The sequence below is a fragment of the Mirounga leonina genome, unplaced genomic scaffold (genome assembly GCF_011800145.1).
Source record: "Mirounga leonina isolate KUSES-001 unplaced genomic scaffold, KU_Mleo_1.0 Mir_173, whole genome shotgun sequence".
NCBI classification, from domain to species: Eukaryota; Metazoa; Chordata; class Mammalia; order Carnivora; family Phocidae; genus Mirounga; species Mirounga leonina.
The window spans coordinates 53,837,269-53,851,608 of record NW_023270447.1 but is presented as its reverse complement, the minus strand read 5'-3'; the positions used below and the strand labels follow the sequence as shown (position 1 = coordinate 53,851,608).

General features: G+C 37.2%; 1 protein-coding gene across 1 annotated transcript in view; it reads left to right on the top strand.

Annotated features, from left to right (window-relative positions):
* RNF11 (ring finger protein 11) overlaps positions 1-9,284 on the top strand; it is a 38,385-nt gene extending 29,101 nt beyond the window's left edge. The window contains exons 2-3 of the mRNA XM_035018591.1: positions 5,485-5,654; positions 7,030-9,284. Coding sequence (XP_034874482.1) covers positions 5,485-5,654; positions 7,030-7,201 — 342 coding nt within the window. The 3' untranslated portion in view covers positions 7,202-9,284. The remainder of the gene's footprint in view (positions 1-5,484; positions 5,655-7,029) is intronic.
* The last annotated feature ends 5,056 nt before the right edge of the window (positions 9,285-14,340 follow it).

Below are 14,340 nucleotides of genomic sequence, written 5' to 3'. Positions count from 1 at the left end.
GATAGGGTTTTTATTTTTAATATGTATTAATATGTTTCTTAAAGTAGGGCTTTCCTTTTCTGTTCTTTCTTCACTGTACACATGAGCTGGAAGACCAAGGAAATGTAGCCTCTTAAAGTACATGCTTAGAGATTATTACCTTTAAAACAATTTAAAACAATTCTTTGTTTGTAGTAGGTATGTTCAAGGATTTTGGAGACCCTTATTACCAATACACGTTTTTCCAGTGTGACTTCATATGTGTGTCATCCTGTGCCATGCTAGTCAGCTGGACTGGGACTGAGAATCAGGAGGGTAGCCTAGCCTGGAAGTGGTAATCCAAGGGTTGAAAAACACTGACCTGGTAGAGGTCATAACAGAGGTCAAAGAAATCATATTCAGGGACAAGCCAGAGATCCAGGGACAATAGCTGTTAGCTTAAAGTCTGCAAACCAGAGTCACTGATGATGGGGAGAAAACAATGGTTAGAATAACTTGGAAATGTTGACATATTTATAAAGCTCTTTATTGTTATCTTATGATTGCATCATCACCCTCTAAAGTGGTGCTTTTTTTTAAAATTTTTTTTTTTTTTTAATTTGAGAGAGAGAATGAAGAGAAAGAGAGCATGGGGGTGGGGGTGAGAGGGAGAAGCAGACTCCCCGCTGAGCAGCGAGCCTGATGTGGGACTCCATCCCAGGACTCCAGGATCATGACCTGAGCCGAAGGCAGTTGCTTAACCAACTGAGCCACCCAGGCGCCCCTAAAGCGGTGCTTTTATCTTTATTCAGCGATATTAAGAGACTGCTAAAGATATTAACAGTGACCATAGTAAGTCACAGACTCCAGTCTTACAATTTTTTAGATTAAAAATCCCATGTTCTTGGATAGCAGTGTTTTAAAAACTGTGTTCCATTGATTTCTGTGATTCTGCAAACATGCCCCTGGTAGGGGGGTGGAATGGGGATCCTCATCCCTCCTAGGTCACATTCCATTCCAGCCCCATTCCACTATTGTAGCTCAGTTTTAAATATTGTAATTATAAATGAGATAGTTCTGATGCTCAAAAAACCCATTGGATTAGTAGGCCATGTTACCTTTTTACACCAGGTAAAGAAAGTGATACCAGAGAACAGAAATCCCCAAGTGAGCATAAGGAGAAACTGTCCTCTAGTAGTAGCAGAATTTGACCTCTCAACCTTAGTAAGAACTACCTGATATAACCTACCTCAGGAGTTTCAATCAGAGGACAGACAGGAAGTTATGATAAGACTTTGGAGTTTATTTTTCTATCAGTTATAGAATCTATTTTACAGGGGCAATTTAGGATGGATTTGATATTCTTTGAAATTCTTAAATTGTAGAAGTTATGGAAATTATAAAACCTTTATCACAGATGATAAACCCTTATAGAACCATTTATGAAATATGCCTTATTTTGTGGTTTTCTTAAAATGTCATTTCAGTGTACTATTCTTCAAAGTAATGTAAATGGACACAAGCCAGATCATTTAACTTGCAGAGTCTCCTTGCTATCTGGCAACCAGGAATGCTATAGTAGAAATTACTGATTTAAAAAAAGGAGACTGGGGCGCCTGGGTGGCTCAGTCAAGCGTCTGCCTTCGGCTCAGGTCATGATCCCAGGGTCCTGGGATCGAGCCCTGCATCGGGCTCCCTGCTCAGCAGGAAGCCTGCTTCTCACTCTCCCTCTCCCTCTTCCTCTCCCTCTCTCGCTGTCTCTCATCTGTCAAATAAAATCTTTAATAAATAAATAAATAAAAGGGAGACCAAAATTCTGATTGTAGTATTGTCAGTAATTACATGACTGTAGGCAGGTTTAGGCCTATAAAATGAGAGAGTTGGTCTTGGATGAATTCTAAGATTCATTTTTGAAAACTTTCACATACCTCTGCATAGTCCAATCCATTTCTTTTTCAAAACTAAATTTTGTTTCAGTTTCAGCTTTGAGGTATAATTGACATGTAAAATTATAAATCAAATCCATTTCTTAAATATTGGGATGTTCCATAGTCATATAATAGTAGAGCTGCAATAATAGCTAACATTTAATGAACTTTTTTAAGATTTATTTGAGAGAGTATGATGAGGGGTGGGGGAGCAGAGGGAGAGGGACAAGCAGACTTCCACAACTCTGAACCAAAATCAAGAGTCAGACACTTAACCCAGGCGCCCCTTAATGAGCTTTTTTTATGTGTACTTGTACCAGGGACAACACTTGCACTTCCCATTTTATTCTTACAGTCGTCCTAGTACGTTACATATGAAGAAACTGAGTCTCAGAGAGGTTAAAAAAACATGGTGAGGGGGGTCTTTTTTAATTTATTTATTTAGAGTAGGTTCAACATGGAGCTCGAACTCACCACCCCAAGATCAAGAGCCATATGCTCTACCAGCTGAGCCAGCCAGGTGCCATTTGTACAGGGTCTTAAAGCTAGTAAGTTGCAGTTTTTTTTGACTCAACCATGAAACTTCTACATTGAAAGTTTGCCTATAGTTAAAACCTTGAAGAGGTATTTAAACCAAAGATGGCAACAGTCATATATAATCATGAATGACTAAGGGGTAATATAACTTTTATATGCACTGTAAAGCCTGCTCAACAGTTATTTTTCTAGTGCATAAACTAGGGTTTTAATATACATGTTGCATGTAACATTCTGAATTTGAACTACAAACTGAAAATTTTTGTATGTACAAAGTTCCTTTAAAAGGAAATACGCATTTAAAAAATGTTTATAAAGCAAAAATTGCCTGTGCTCATAGTGCTATAGATACACAGGGCTGAAAGAAGGCTTCCAAGCTGTACTAGAGAAATACAGTCAGTTTGGTATTTAACTTTTCTGGAAAAGCTAGAATTGACAGTCTTTTTTTCATTTGACTGCGCAGGTTAACTGAAGTTTCACTGTATTCTGTATAATATTCCTATTTCTCGTATAGGTAGACAACACCTACGTAGTTAAGCTGAGGCTAGAGACTGTCAGTATTGGGTGGTAGGGAGGAGGATTGGGGAAGGCTTCATTTCATGTCAACAACCTGCTGGACAAGGTATAATTTGGACCGGGGACTGCAGGGAAAGGTAGGAGGAATAGCAAGAGCAAAGGCAGTAAGATGGAAAAGCATGGAACTTAGAGGAAATAGCTAGTTTGCCTGCAACAATAGATAATAGCTCTTTGAATGCAATGTTAATAGTTCTAATACCTATACTCATTTAACTTCTTGCCACTTCAAGGTTGACTATTCCTCATTTAAGCCTTATAGCAACCCTATAAGGTAGAATCTAATCCAGATGGGTTAAATAGCTTAAACAAGGTTACTCTGTTAAGTGGTAGAGAAGTGACCTGAGCCAAGGTTATCTGGATCCAAGAGCCACGGTGTCATCTTTCTATGTAATGTGCACTAAATGAATATTTATTTAGATACAACATAGAGTTATGATAAGCATTCACATGATGAGGTAGAAGTATGAAAGTACTTAAGTAACCATTAATGATTTGATGTTGGAAATTCAGAAGACATGAGACTTTTAACTACTGGCATTTTATTTGTACTAGAGGATATACTCTTATTTGATAAAGGATTTACTGGGTTTTGAGATTTTTAATTAAACATTTGTTCTAAATCTCAGCAAAGGGGGCGCCTGAGTGGCTCAGTCGGTTAAACGTCTGCCTTCAGCTCAGTGATCCCAGAGTCCTGGGATCGAGCCCCGCATTGGGCTCCCTGCTCAGCGGGAAGCCTGCTTCTCCCTCTCCCACTCCCCCTGCTTGTGTTCCTGCTCTCGCTGTCTCTCTGTCAAATAAATAAATAAAATCTTAAAAAAAAAAAAAAGTCTCAGAAAAGGAATAAAGTACTTTCTTGAGAGGTAGAGATCAGTGATTCATCAGTCTTACATAATACCAAGTGCTCATTACATCACATGCCCTCCTTAACGTCCATCACCTAGTTACCCCACCCACTTTCCCCCCTCCCCACCAGCAACATGGTGTTTGTTTCCTATGATTAAGAATCTCTTATGGTTTGTCTCCCTCTCTGATTTTGTCTGTTTTTTTCCCCTCCCTTCCCCTATGATCCTGTTTTGTTTTTTTTAATTTATTATTTTCAGTTAGCCAACATAATAGTACCTCATTAGTTTTTGATGTAGTGTTCAGCAATTCATTAGTTGCATATAACACCCAGTGCTCATCACTCTGTTTTCTTAAATTCCACATATGAGTGAGATCATATAATTGTCTTGCTCTGATTGTCTTATTTCACTTAGCATAATACCCTCTAGTTTCATCCATGTTGTTGCAAATGGCAAGATTTCGGTTTTTTGATGGCTGAGCAGTATTCCATTGTGTATATATAGGAATCTTTAAAGTCTAATGTTCTGCCTTTAATAAACTCTACTGTCAGAAAAGGAGTGTTTACAAATAAGGCTATTTTAAAGGGACATAGTGGCATGTTAGGAGACATTGTGGAAAAGTCTCATTTTCCTTGAATTAAATATTCGGTATCTGAGCCTAATTTATATGTATCTGAGACTTTCTCCTAAAGCTTCTCTTTGGAAAAGATACTTACTTACCCTTGAGCCCTTATAAAGTTTCTCATTATGGGTGCTCTCAATTTTCGACTACAAAAGCCATTAGTTCAAAGCAGCTTCAGTTGATGTTCTGGATGATTATGGAGGTTATTTACATCCCCTAAAAACTTATGTTTTCCATTTGGGAGAAAGGGTGGCCTCCTCTGGCTCAGTTGTCATATCCAAATATGTATCCAAAAGCTTAAAAGGAATTTTACAAAAAGTTTATTGCAATAATACCCAGCCTTTCTAAATAAATTTTAAGGTTGTCTGTATGGGGAAAAAAGTTTACAAATAAGAGGCTATAGTGATCAGTTTTAATGTAAATAATGGTATACTGAGACTATAAAGCTCCATTGAATACAGAATACAGCCTACAGAGAATATTGAATACAGTCCATTTTATTAATTATTATGTATTGTTCCTGATATATAAATAGATGAATTACTGTATTTGTATATCAGGAACAATATATTCATGTGGAAATACTTCAAACAACATTCCTTGTGAGTTTTTCAGTGAAGATTGTGTTTTTATCTTTTTTTTTTAAGATTTTTATTTATTTGAGAGAGAGAGAGCAAGCATGAGTTGGGGGGGCAGAGGGAAAGGGGGAAGCAGTCTCCCCACTGAGCAGGGAACCCTATGCAGGGCTTGATCCCGGATCCTGGGATCATGACCTGAGCTGAAGGCAGACACTTAACCCACTGAGCCACCCAGACGCCCCTGTTTTTATATTTTAAAACTTGGTCAGGTATGCTAAAGTTAAGGCAGAGTAAAACAATCTCATACTACTGCACACTAGCCCAGCCTACCTCTCCAAGGTCACCTCTCACCCACTAAGCAAAAAAAAAAAGAGACAAGGAAAACATTACCCCCAGAAAGCAGATGTTTAAAAAATAATCATTTTCTCTTTTTTAAAATTTAGGAACAAGTTCCAGTTCCGGTCTATCATCCAACACCTAGCCAGACTCGCCTAGCAACTCAGCTGACTGAAGAGGAACAAATTAGGATAGCTCAAAGAATAGGCCTTATACAACATCTGCCTAAAGGAGTTTATGACCCTGGAAGGGATGGATCAGAAAAAAAGATCCGGGAGTAAGTTTTAATAAATGTATACATGTTTCAAAGGTCTATCTCCAGAGATTTGCTTTTGAAAAATATTCTCCTGCATTTTAGAAGTTGGATATTTAATATAATCAGTTCATGCAACAGAACATATCTGAGATACAGCAATTAAGAATTTTCATTGAAAAAAAAAGTTAAGAAATCATGTGAATTCTGACCATTTTATATGTTGTCTGTGTCCATTTGGATGACAGTTGATGTCAGTTAAAAATATTCACCTGCATGAGTGTGCTGGTGGCCCTGTCAGCTGGGAAAGCAATTTGGCAATAGACCTTCTCAGGTCTATATCCTTTGAGACAGATCTATCCTAAAATGTGTATCTCACTCCAACTCCTGACACTTTATACACAAAGATATTCACCTTGGTTTTATTTAGAGGAGAACTATAGTTAAGTAGATTGTGGCATAGGAATACTCTGGTAGATTATGCAGCCATTAAAATTAAGGAGTTTTAGTGATAATGAGGAAAATCTTATACCTATTTTTAATTTGAGGAATAATTTTATTAAGACTGAGTTGAGTATCAAATTTTACTTCTGGGAAGTTTTTGTCCTAAGAGCTCATTGTCTGAGAATCCCTAATGAGGACATTCTCCTTTTAGGTTGAGAATGGTCTTGCCAACAAAGACATAATCTAATTAACTAGGTTGATGCTTGACTATTTGAGCCATAGCACCATTTAGTGCTAGTACTTAAGATAATAACTTGTCCTGAATACTAACTTCTGAAATACTACAGCATTGGGTTGCTTCTTAAACCTGTAGAATTCAGTGAACTTGAAACTAGGGTTAATAAAGAGATCTTTAGCTACAGCAGCCCAGTAAGTAAACTGAAATTAGTGGTGGTTTTTACATAACATTTTCTCTTTTTTAAGAGAAATATGTATAGTTATTATATTACTATAAACATATATAGTTATTACATATAGTTATTAAAATGAAAACTATTTTACTCCTGGGCTTACACTAAAAACTGAGTTCACATAAAGTTAATCTGATGGCTTCCTACCTGAAGCATCACATTCTTCGGGTGTCTTCTATAATAGGTAGATGTTTTGTATGCACAGTTCTAGGAATGGACTTGATCCCCATGTGGTCCATTTCTCTTTGTTCTGTTGATAGCTCTCAAACTCACGCAAATTTCCAGGGGATCGAAATAAGAGATCGTCGGTGGATTAATGCTCATTAGGAAAAAAATCAGTTTGCATGCTTTGGTGGTAGGATGACAGGCAAGCCATTTTCATCTGTTTAGATTAACACAGTCTTTGGAATGGGATTTTAAAGAGTATTCTAGATATATCACTTCTCTAAAACTGCTTTCTGATTTCTCTCCCTCACCCCCAACAGGTGTGTTATCTGTATGATGGACTTTGTTTATGGGGACCCGATTCGATTTCTGCCGTGCATGCACATCTATCACCTGGACTGTATAGATGACTGGTTGATGAGATCCTTCACGTGCCCCTCTTGCATGGAGCCAGTTGATGCAGCACTGCTTTCGTCCTACGAGACTAATTGAGCCAGGGTCTCTGGTCTGACTACAAGTGAACCATCATTTTTGGTGGTTTTGATCTTTTGTCACTGAGCCCAAAGAGCCAGGGATTAGGAATTAAGATCATGCACAAAAGTTTCCTAAAAATTCCTGAATGGCTGCAGATGTTGGGGAAAAAATACGTGATATTTTAGAAACTTAGGGGGAAAAGTAGGATGGTATTTTTATGTAAAGCCTTGACCCAGTGTTTAAAAATATAATTGTATTTAGATCTTGTTATGCTCCAGTACATAGGAATTGTGTAAAGTGTTACAGCAGCTGTATATGTTTAAATTGTGTGTGTTGAAGATTAGGAAAAAGATAGTGGTTGTTTTTCCTAAATGAAATAACTCTTTTTCCCCCCACCCAAATTCTTTTCTGAAGTTGCTGGCATTTGGGTCAAGGTTTTATTAAAAGCTACATTTTATAACACTGGCACAAAAAAAGTAGTTTTAAGCTTGTTTGCACAGTTCTTTTTTTCCATTGGAAATGGAATTCATTGCCTTAGGTCTTTTTAAATACTGTATTATCGTTGGGGCTGGCTCTATGCTTGAAAACCAGTTTATTTATAACCTGTTATAAGTGCTATATCTGTTTGCAGTTAGGAAATGCAGAATTCAAAGTGATCTCCTAGCTTGTAAGCAAACTGAGATGCACTATCCCTTTTCTATAAAAACTGAGTTAATGTCAAAAAACAACTCTAGTAAAGTGGGGTTTACTATTACCCTTTCCCATGTGTTTTATCTAATTATTTTGGTTGTTAATATGGTAATAATTAAAAGTCAAGGTAAATTTTAAATACTAAGATTTCTGATTTATTGAGCTTGAATTATGCCACCATGCTTATGTAAAATGAAAGTGGCACCATGGTGAAACTGAGAAAAGTTGCTCAGTTGTAATAGCTTTGATTTATTCTGGTGACCTCCTTCCCTTATTGTCTTGAACCATAGCAAAAGGATACTGCATCTCTTATTATTGTAGTGCTGAGGTTATTGAAGTTACATAAAACACATCTCAGTCTCTGTTTCTTGGAAAGTCCTGCTGGCTGACAAGTCTAAGCAGGGAGAATTAAGATAAACGTATTTCATGTTTTGCACACAAATGCAGAATTTGTATAACCACATGACTTCATAGTTGTGATCTCAAAGAGGGAATTTCTCCTTTATCTTTTTCAGTGTAAGAGCACTCTGAATCTCTAAGCTTCTGAAGTGTTAGAGGTAGAGATGGTCTAGTAAAGATGTAGTTTGTAATGTTTTATCCATTTAGCATGTGTTTATTTTTCCTTATGTACTCAAAGGTGACTTATTTGTTCAGCTCAATGATATTACAGCTAAGAATCATTCATTAGCAAAAGAGAAGCAATCGCAATCTAACATCAGAAATGTTATTTTATATTGAGTTGAATATTTGACTCTAACACTTTTCTACATACAAAACACAAGTATCTTGAGGGTTCTTCATAATTGCATTGTAGAGGAATTCAGTATGTCATAAATACTTCTAAAGATTTGACATTAGACTGTGGTATCCATATGTTGGTTAATTTTCTTATGAGCCCCATGATGGAAAGACTTAAAGATGAATTTGAGAAAAATTGAAAATTAGATTATCAGGTTCTGTTAAATTATTACATGTATCTTGCTTAAGTTTTCATTCATTAATTTATATCCACCCAATTACATAAAGCAAATTTGGAGGAAAACCTGAAGTTGTGCAATATTTTCAGTGATATTACTTTTTTTTATCCTTGTGTTTTCTACTTAATACATGATGTCTGTGTCATCAAGTATTATAGTCAGACTTTCCTTTTTTCTAGATTGTTAAAATAGGTAAGTGAACTTTTTTAAAAAAAATCATCTAATGTTGCTGTTAGTCTTTTTGCAGGGCTATTTCACAGAAGTTTGGTAGTAATATTGAAGGAACTAGTATTGAGCTGAAAAAAATTTTTAAGGTACTTTGTATTCTTTAATTTTGATTTCCATACACCATGTTAAGAACTATCAATTTTGGCTTTTACTACTTTAAATAAAGTTATAATACAGTTGTAAAGGGCTACAGTTAGAGTTGATTACATGAGAATATTCCCCAAATTACCTAATTCTTTCTTTAAAGTGGTATATAAATTTAATCTCTAGGTCTATAAACTTTTGGGGAAGGTTTTTTTCTGGTGTGGTATTTAATACCACCTAATCATAAATTTAGAAGCTTGATAGCTTCAAATTTTCTGAAGCCAAATAATAGGTGCAACTTTTAGATTTGGGCAAGATGTGTTCAGAGGTGGCTGTAGGATTTGAAATACCTGAAAAACCTGACCAGGAAAAAGTAAAAGAATCTTTTAAGTGTAAACCCAACAAGTTGAAATACTTCTCACAAAAACCCTTTCAATTCTCTGAGTTTTGGGGGTTTTTTTTGTTTTTTTTTAAAGATTTTTTAGTTATTTATTTGACAGAGAGAGACACAGCGAAAGAGGGAACACAAGCAGGGGGAGTGGGAGAGGGAGAAGCAGGTTTCCTGTGGCAGGGAGCCTGATGCCGGGCTTGATCCCAGGACTCTGGGATCATGACCTGAGCCAAAGGCAGGCGCTTAACGACTGAGCCACCCAGGCGCCCCCTCTGAGTGTTCTTTATAGGGAATTTCTTAAGCCAGGAGAAGATTGCCCCTACTGTTAGTGTCCCCTGCGTAATATAAGCCAATATGATTTTATAGAATACAGTGAGCATTGTGTTAAAACATTCTTTGCATACAAAGCTTCGTCATAAGTAAAGATGCATTTTTAAAAAAGCAGACCTGCCTGTGTACTTCTGAGACTGAAATGGTAAACAGTAATGAAGGTAAGTTTCTTTGGCATGATTCAGAAATGTAGGCAGTTCGGTGGTTACCTCTGCTTAAAGGCATTGCCTAGCAGTTTCTCAGAGCCAACTGAGGTTACACTTGTAGCCACTGTAGTAACCTCAAGTAATTTTGTAAGCCTTTAATTTTGAAACTGTGGACATAAAAGTTGGATTGGTTAGTAGTATCTCCTCAAGTACTTTTAAATTTACTCACTGAAAGTAAAGATCAGCTACTCTTTTCCTGGATGGGAGAAAGTCAGAGAAGATCGTTTATAATCCCTCCTTCTGTACCCTCTATGCAGCTGCTCTGCGCTAATCTTACACTCAACAACACTTCCCTAAGACACAGGCCGTTCTGGATGTCTCCATCATGGGAAGTATGGGCATAAGAGCCATCAGTGTCCTGAGCTGTCTCTTCCTATGTTATATTAACCCTTTGGGGACTTAGTTGAATTCCTTCTAATTTCTTCCCTCTAAGTCTCAGTTCCTAAATATTTGGCATTGAGGTCTCGTTTCCGTCAATTTCATGCCTCTTCTATTCATGAAGGCTATGTTCCTGCTCCCTTCAGAAATGAATCCATAAGTATAGGCTAGTCTGCCCGTTTAAAGATTGGATCTACCCATTCATCTCTTTAAATACATTTTTTTCCTTAAAGGTGTACACAAAACCTAGGTGCTTATTAATAAATGCTTGTTAAAGTATAGAGTAAAAATGTCCAACTATTAAATTTTCATTGTTGCATTGAATGTAATTACTGAATGACCTACTATTAAATGAGATTTTCCTGAGAGCCATTAAAAATGGTCTCTGAAAAAAATTTTTTCTCAGTTCTGTAGGTGAAAACATGTATTTGCCTATGGTTAGTCAGTGGTTTAATGCTCACAATTCAGATTTATGGCTTTCATGTGTGGTAATTCAAGTGAAACAAGGATTTAATGGAGTAACTGTAAATGTTTGATTGTATAATATAAATATCTTAAAATAGTACTTTTTCTAAGTGGTTTGAAAGATATGTAAGTTAATTTTATGTATTTAGGGAAAGTTAACTGGGCTGTTTATTAGCTCAGCACATTAAGTATTTTTACTAGAGAAAAAGAACCTCTTTTTTTAAGCTCCTGGGAGTTACATTACAACACATTAAGGTTTATATTAAAATGACATACAGATGTTAATAAATGGGCGAGGCACATGTATTTGGCAATATTAACTTAATACATACTTTGTAATTTGTTTTCTGAGAGCCTGTGGGTCTCAAAAAACATCCCACAAAAATGATTAGCCCACTTAATTCTACCCAGTCCTTTTATAAATTATATAGTGGTAGTTTAAAAAATAACAGCACGACTGGGTGCTCATTGATTATTCAGAGGTTGATTTTCCAGATACGAATATCCAGATTTTGCTTTTCCATTTTACCTTTTGCTATTTCCTTGCTTTTTAGCATGGAAACAAAATCCACAAGTCCCTTTACAACCCATTTCCTGATCCATAAAATTTTTGTTAGGGGCTTCAGCAAAACTGTACAAAAGGGATTTGGATTTATCTGCATGTTTTAATTGTCCACATTGTTCTTGTTTGCTTTATCACTCTGAGCAATAGGCATTAGCTCAGGACAACAGCTGGATCCATCTGATAAATGTTGCTGACAGACTAAAACCATTTACTGTTTTCATAAAGTTTTCAAGGCAACTTTAGGAGAGATAACTGTCCTTTACATTTTTTTTTAAGTTTCTGTCCACTGGAAGATTTAGTCATCTTTGGATGCCTCCACAGAAAGTTTGTTTTTGTCTGTGTATGAATGAAGCAGCATTATCAATAAGGTATAGACTTTAAGCATCTAAAACTAATTGTGATCAAAGGAGGAGCAACACCTGTATGGTTCGGATCCCTTCTATAACATCAGTGCTTGTAGGCTCCAAATTTCTTGTCCCTGAGAAAAAGAAGTTGAAAAAGGTAACTGAGGGTTTGCCTCAAGAGTCTGGTCCTAGTGGTGAAGGCTGAATGCTTATAAGATTTGGTTGGCTTTGCAAAAGTAATGAGCCCAGCTTTTCTCGGGGAGGCCTCATAAGAGTTCACCCTGTCATTTAGGATCTAAAAGCAAGTCTTAGACATTGTGTGAATTGGGAAGCCTGGATTATGCTATCAAAAAGACATTGAGATTCGCCTCCAGCACTGTCTATTCTAGAGGTGTGGAAATAGGCTACATTTTGCCAATTCCAGAACCATGCCACACAGACAAAAATGCTCCATGTGTTCCAAGCCATGGATTTCTGGTGTTTGAGCTATTAGCCAGTAACTTTTCCATCCTTAATAGTGAGTGGCCCAGAGGTCAATATAAGTCAGATCCAACTTTAACCTGATAATTTTACGGTTTAACCAGCAGTTTAGCAAAGGATGGGCTTTAGAATTCAGCTGCCTGGCTTTAAATCTTTCTGCTGCATAATAGCTGTGTGATCTTAGGCAAGTTATTTAACCTGTGTCTCAGTTTTCTCATCTGTAATAGTCCCTACTTCATAGGATGGTTATGAGAATTACATACATGTAAAATGCTTAGACTAGCAAGAGGTAAATAGTGAGCACTTAGTATTAGCTATTATTTTTCCACCCAAAGCATATGGTATGTGGTGTTCTGAACGATTTGCTAATGATGTGTCGAAAAAATCCAATCCAGTTATTTGTGAGGTGTTAGCTGTGATGTGTCTGATTAAACTTGAATGTCAGCTTTTTAGAAGTCCAAAGGAACGTTTAGTAATTGTCTTCCCAAAAGAAGGGCTCTGTTATATTTTGTCACTTAACAGTTGGTTTTATATAGTAGAAACAATTCATACATTCCTCATTTAGAAATGGATTTTTCAAGCCCCGAAATGAGGTTCCTTGTTTATGGACTTAACCTGTTGGGCAGTGATGGACTTTGCACTAGATTTCAAAAGAGCTAATGCTAACCAAAGCAAAAAGGCATTTTCCAGCCTTGGAAAACTGCATCTGAGGTGTGTATGAGAAGTTCCCATTTTGCTTGGTTTTCAGAATCTAAGCACCTCTCGTTTATTAGTGAATTCTTATGATGGTGCTAGAGACATAAGGAAACAGTTGTTGAAAGGCTCACAGTTAGGCTTTAAATTTGAAGCAAAGAAAAAGTCCTCATCATCTTAGAAGAAAAATTTGGGAGTAACTCCAGAGAAAAGTCTCCCTGGATTTGTTTTTCTTCATGATTCTAGCACTCAGCAGGCTGAGGCTTTCTGAAAACCACCTGGTGTCATTCTTCAGTTGCTGGAACTCTTTCACCTGGGCCTCAGCCAAGTCTTGTGTTGGCATTGGCCTCTTAGGGTCCTGCTTTAGCTGTCAGCTTATGACTTTTTGCTGTCAATGACGAAAGCTGTCTTGGAAATACTCCCATTCTGACTTGAGAGATAAGGAGTAGGGAATCCTGCCAACACATGGGAGAGCTGATAGGGACCAGCACACTGCTGGCAGCCACCCTGCGAGTCCAAGGGCCTGTGACCAGTGAGAGGCAGAGGTAGACTTTCCATTGCTGAGGGCCTGTTTAGATCATGGTACACAGTTGCTACTTCCTAATGGTGGAGTTCCTCTGTGTAACAGGATTTAGACTTTCCCCAAATCAAGATTATTTGCTTTCCAAGTGTGCTGGGCTACTATAGAGGCCTTTGATTGAGAAAGCCTATCATTTCTGGTTGAGTGGATATAAGGCTTTGGCAAAAGGTAGGGAGGTATATATCTCTTGTCTCACTTTGGATATGAAAATCCAAAAATATACTTGACCAGAGTTAGAACCATTGACAGCAGGAAAGAGCCTTAATCTAGTGCAAATTACTAATTTTTTGAGGGTCCATGGCTTTCCCAAGGTCACTCTGAAAATTAGTAACAAAGCAGGGACTAGATTTCAGGTCTCCTTACTTCTAGGCCAGAATTGTCCACCTGATGGTTCCCTCTCTAGGGCATAAGAGCTGGAAATCTCTGCACGGTTAGAGAATTAACAACCAGAAATGGCTGAAAGAAGATAGAACAAGAAGCCCAGGAGAGAATTTTCACCTTCAAAGCTTCCACACAAGGATATGGTGTTAGACACCTGACATTTTCACCCAACTTCACAAACATGTTTTTAATATGACTATCTCATAAGCTGCAGGTGGGATAAAGGAGACAAAACCCCACTGATTTCTCTTACCAGCCAGACTGTAGCCATGGCAGCAGACAGAGGTAAGGTGGCATTGGTTAATTAATGAAGCCCAACAGGAAATCAGTAATAACATTGACAAGGAAACCATCCTAGCATAAAT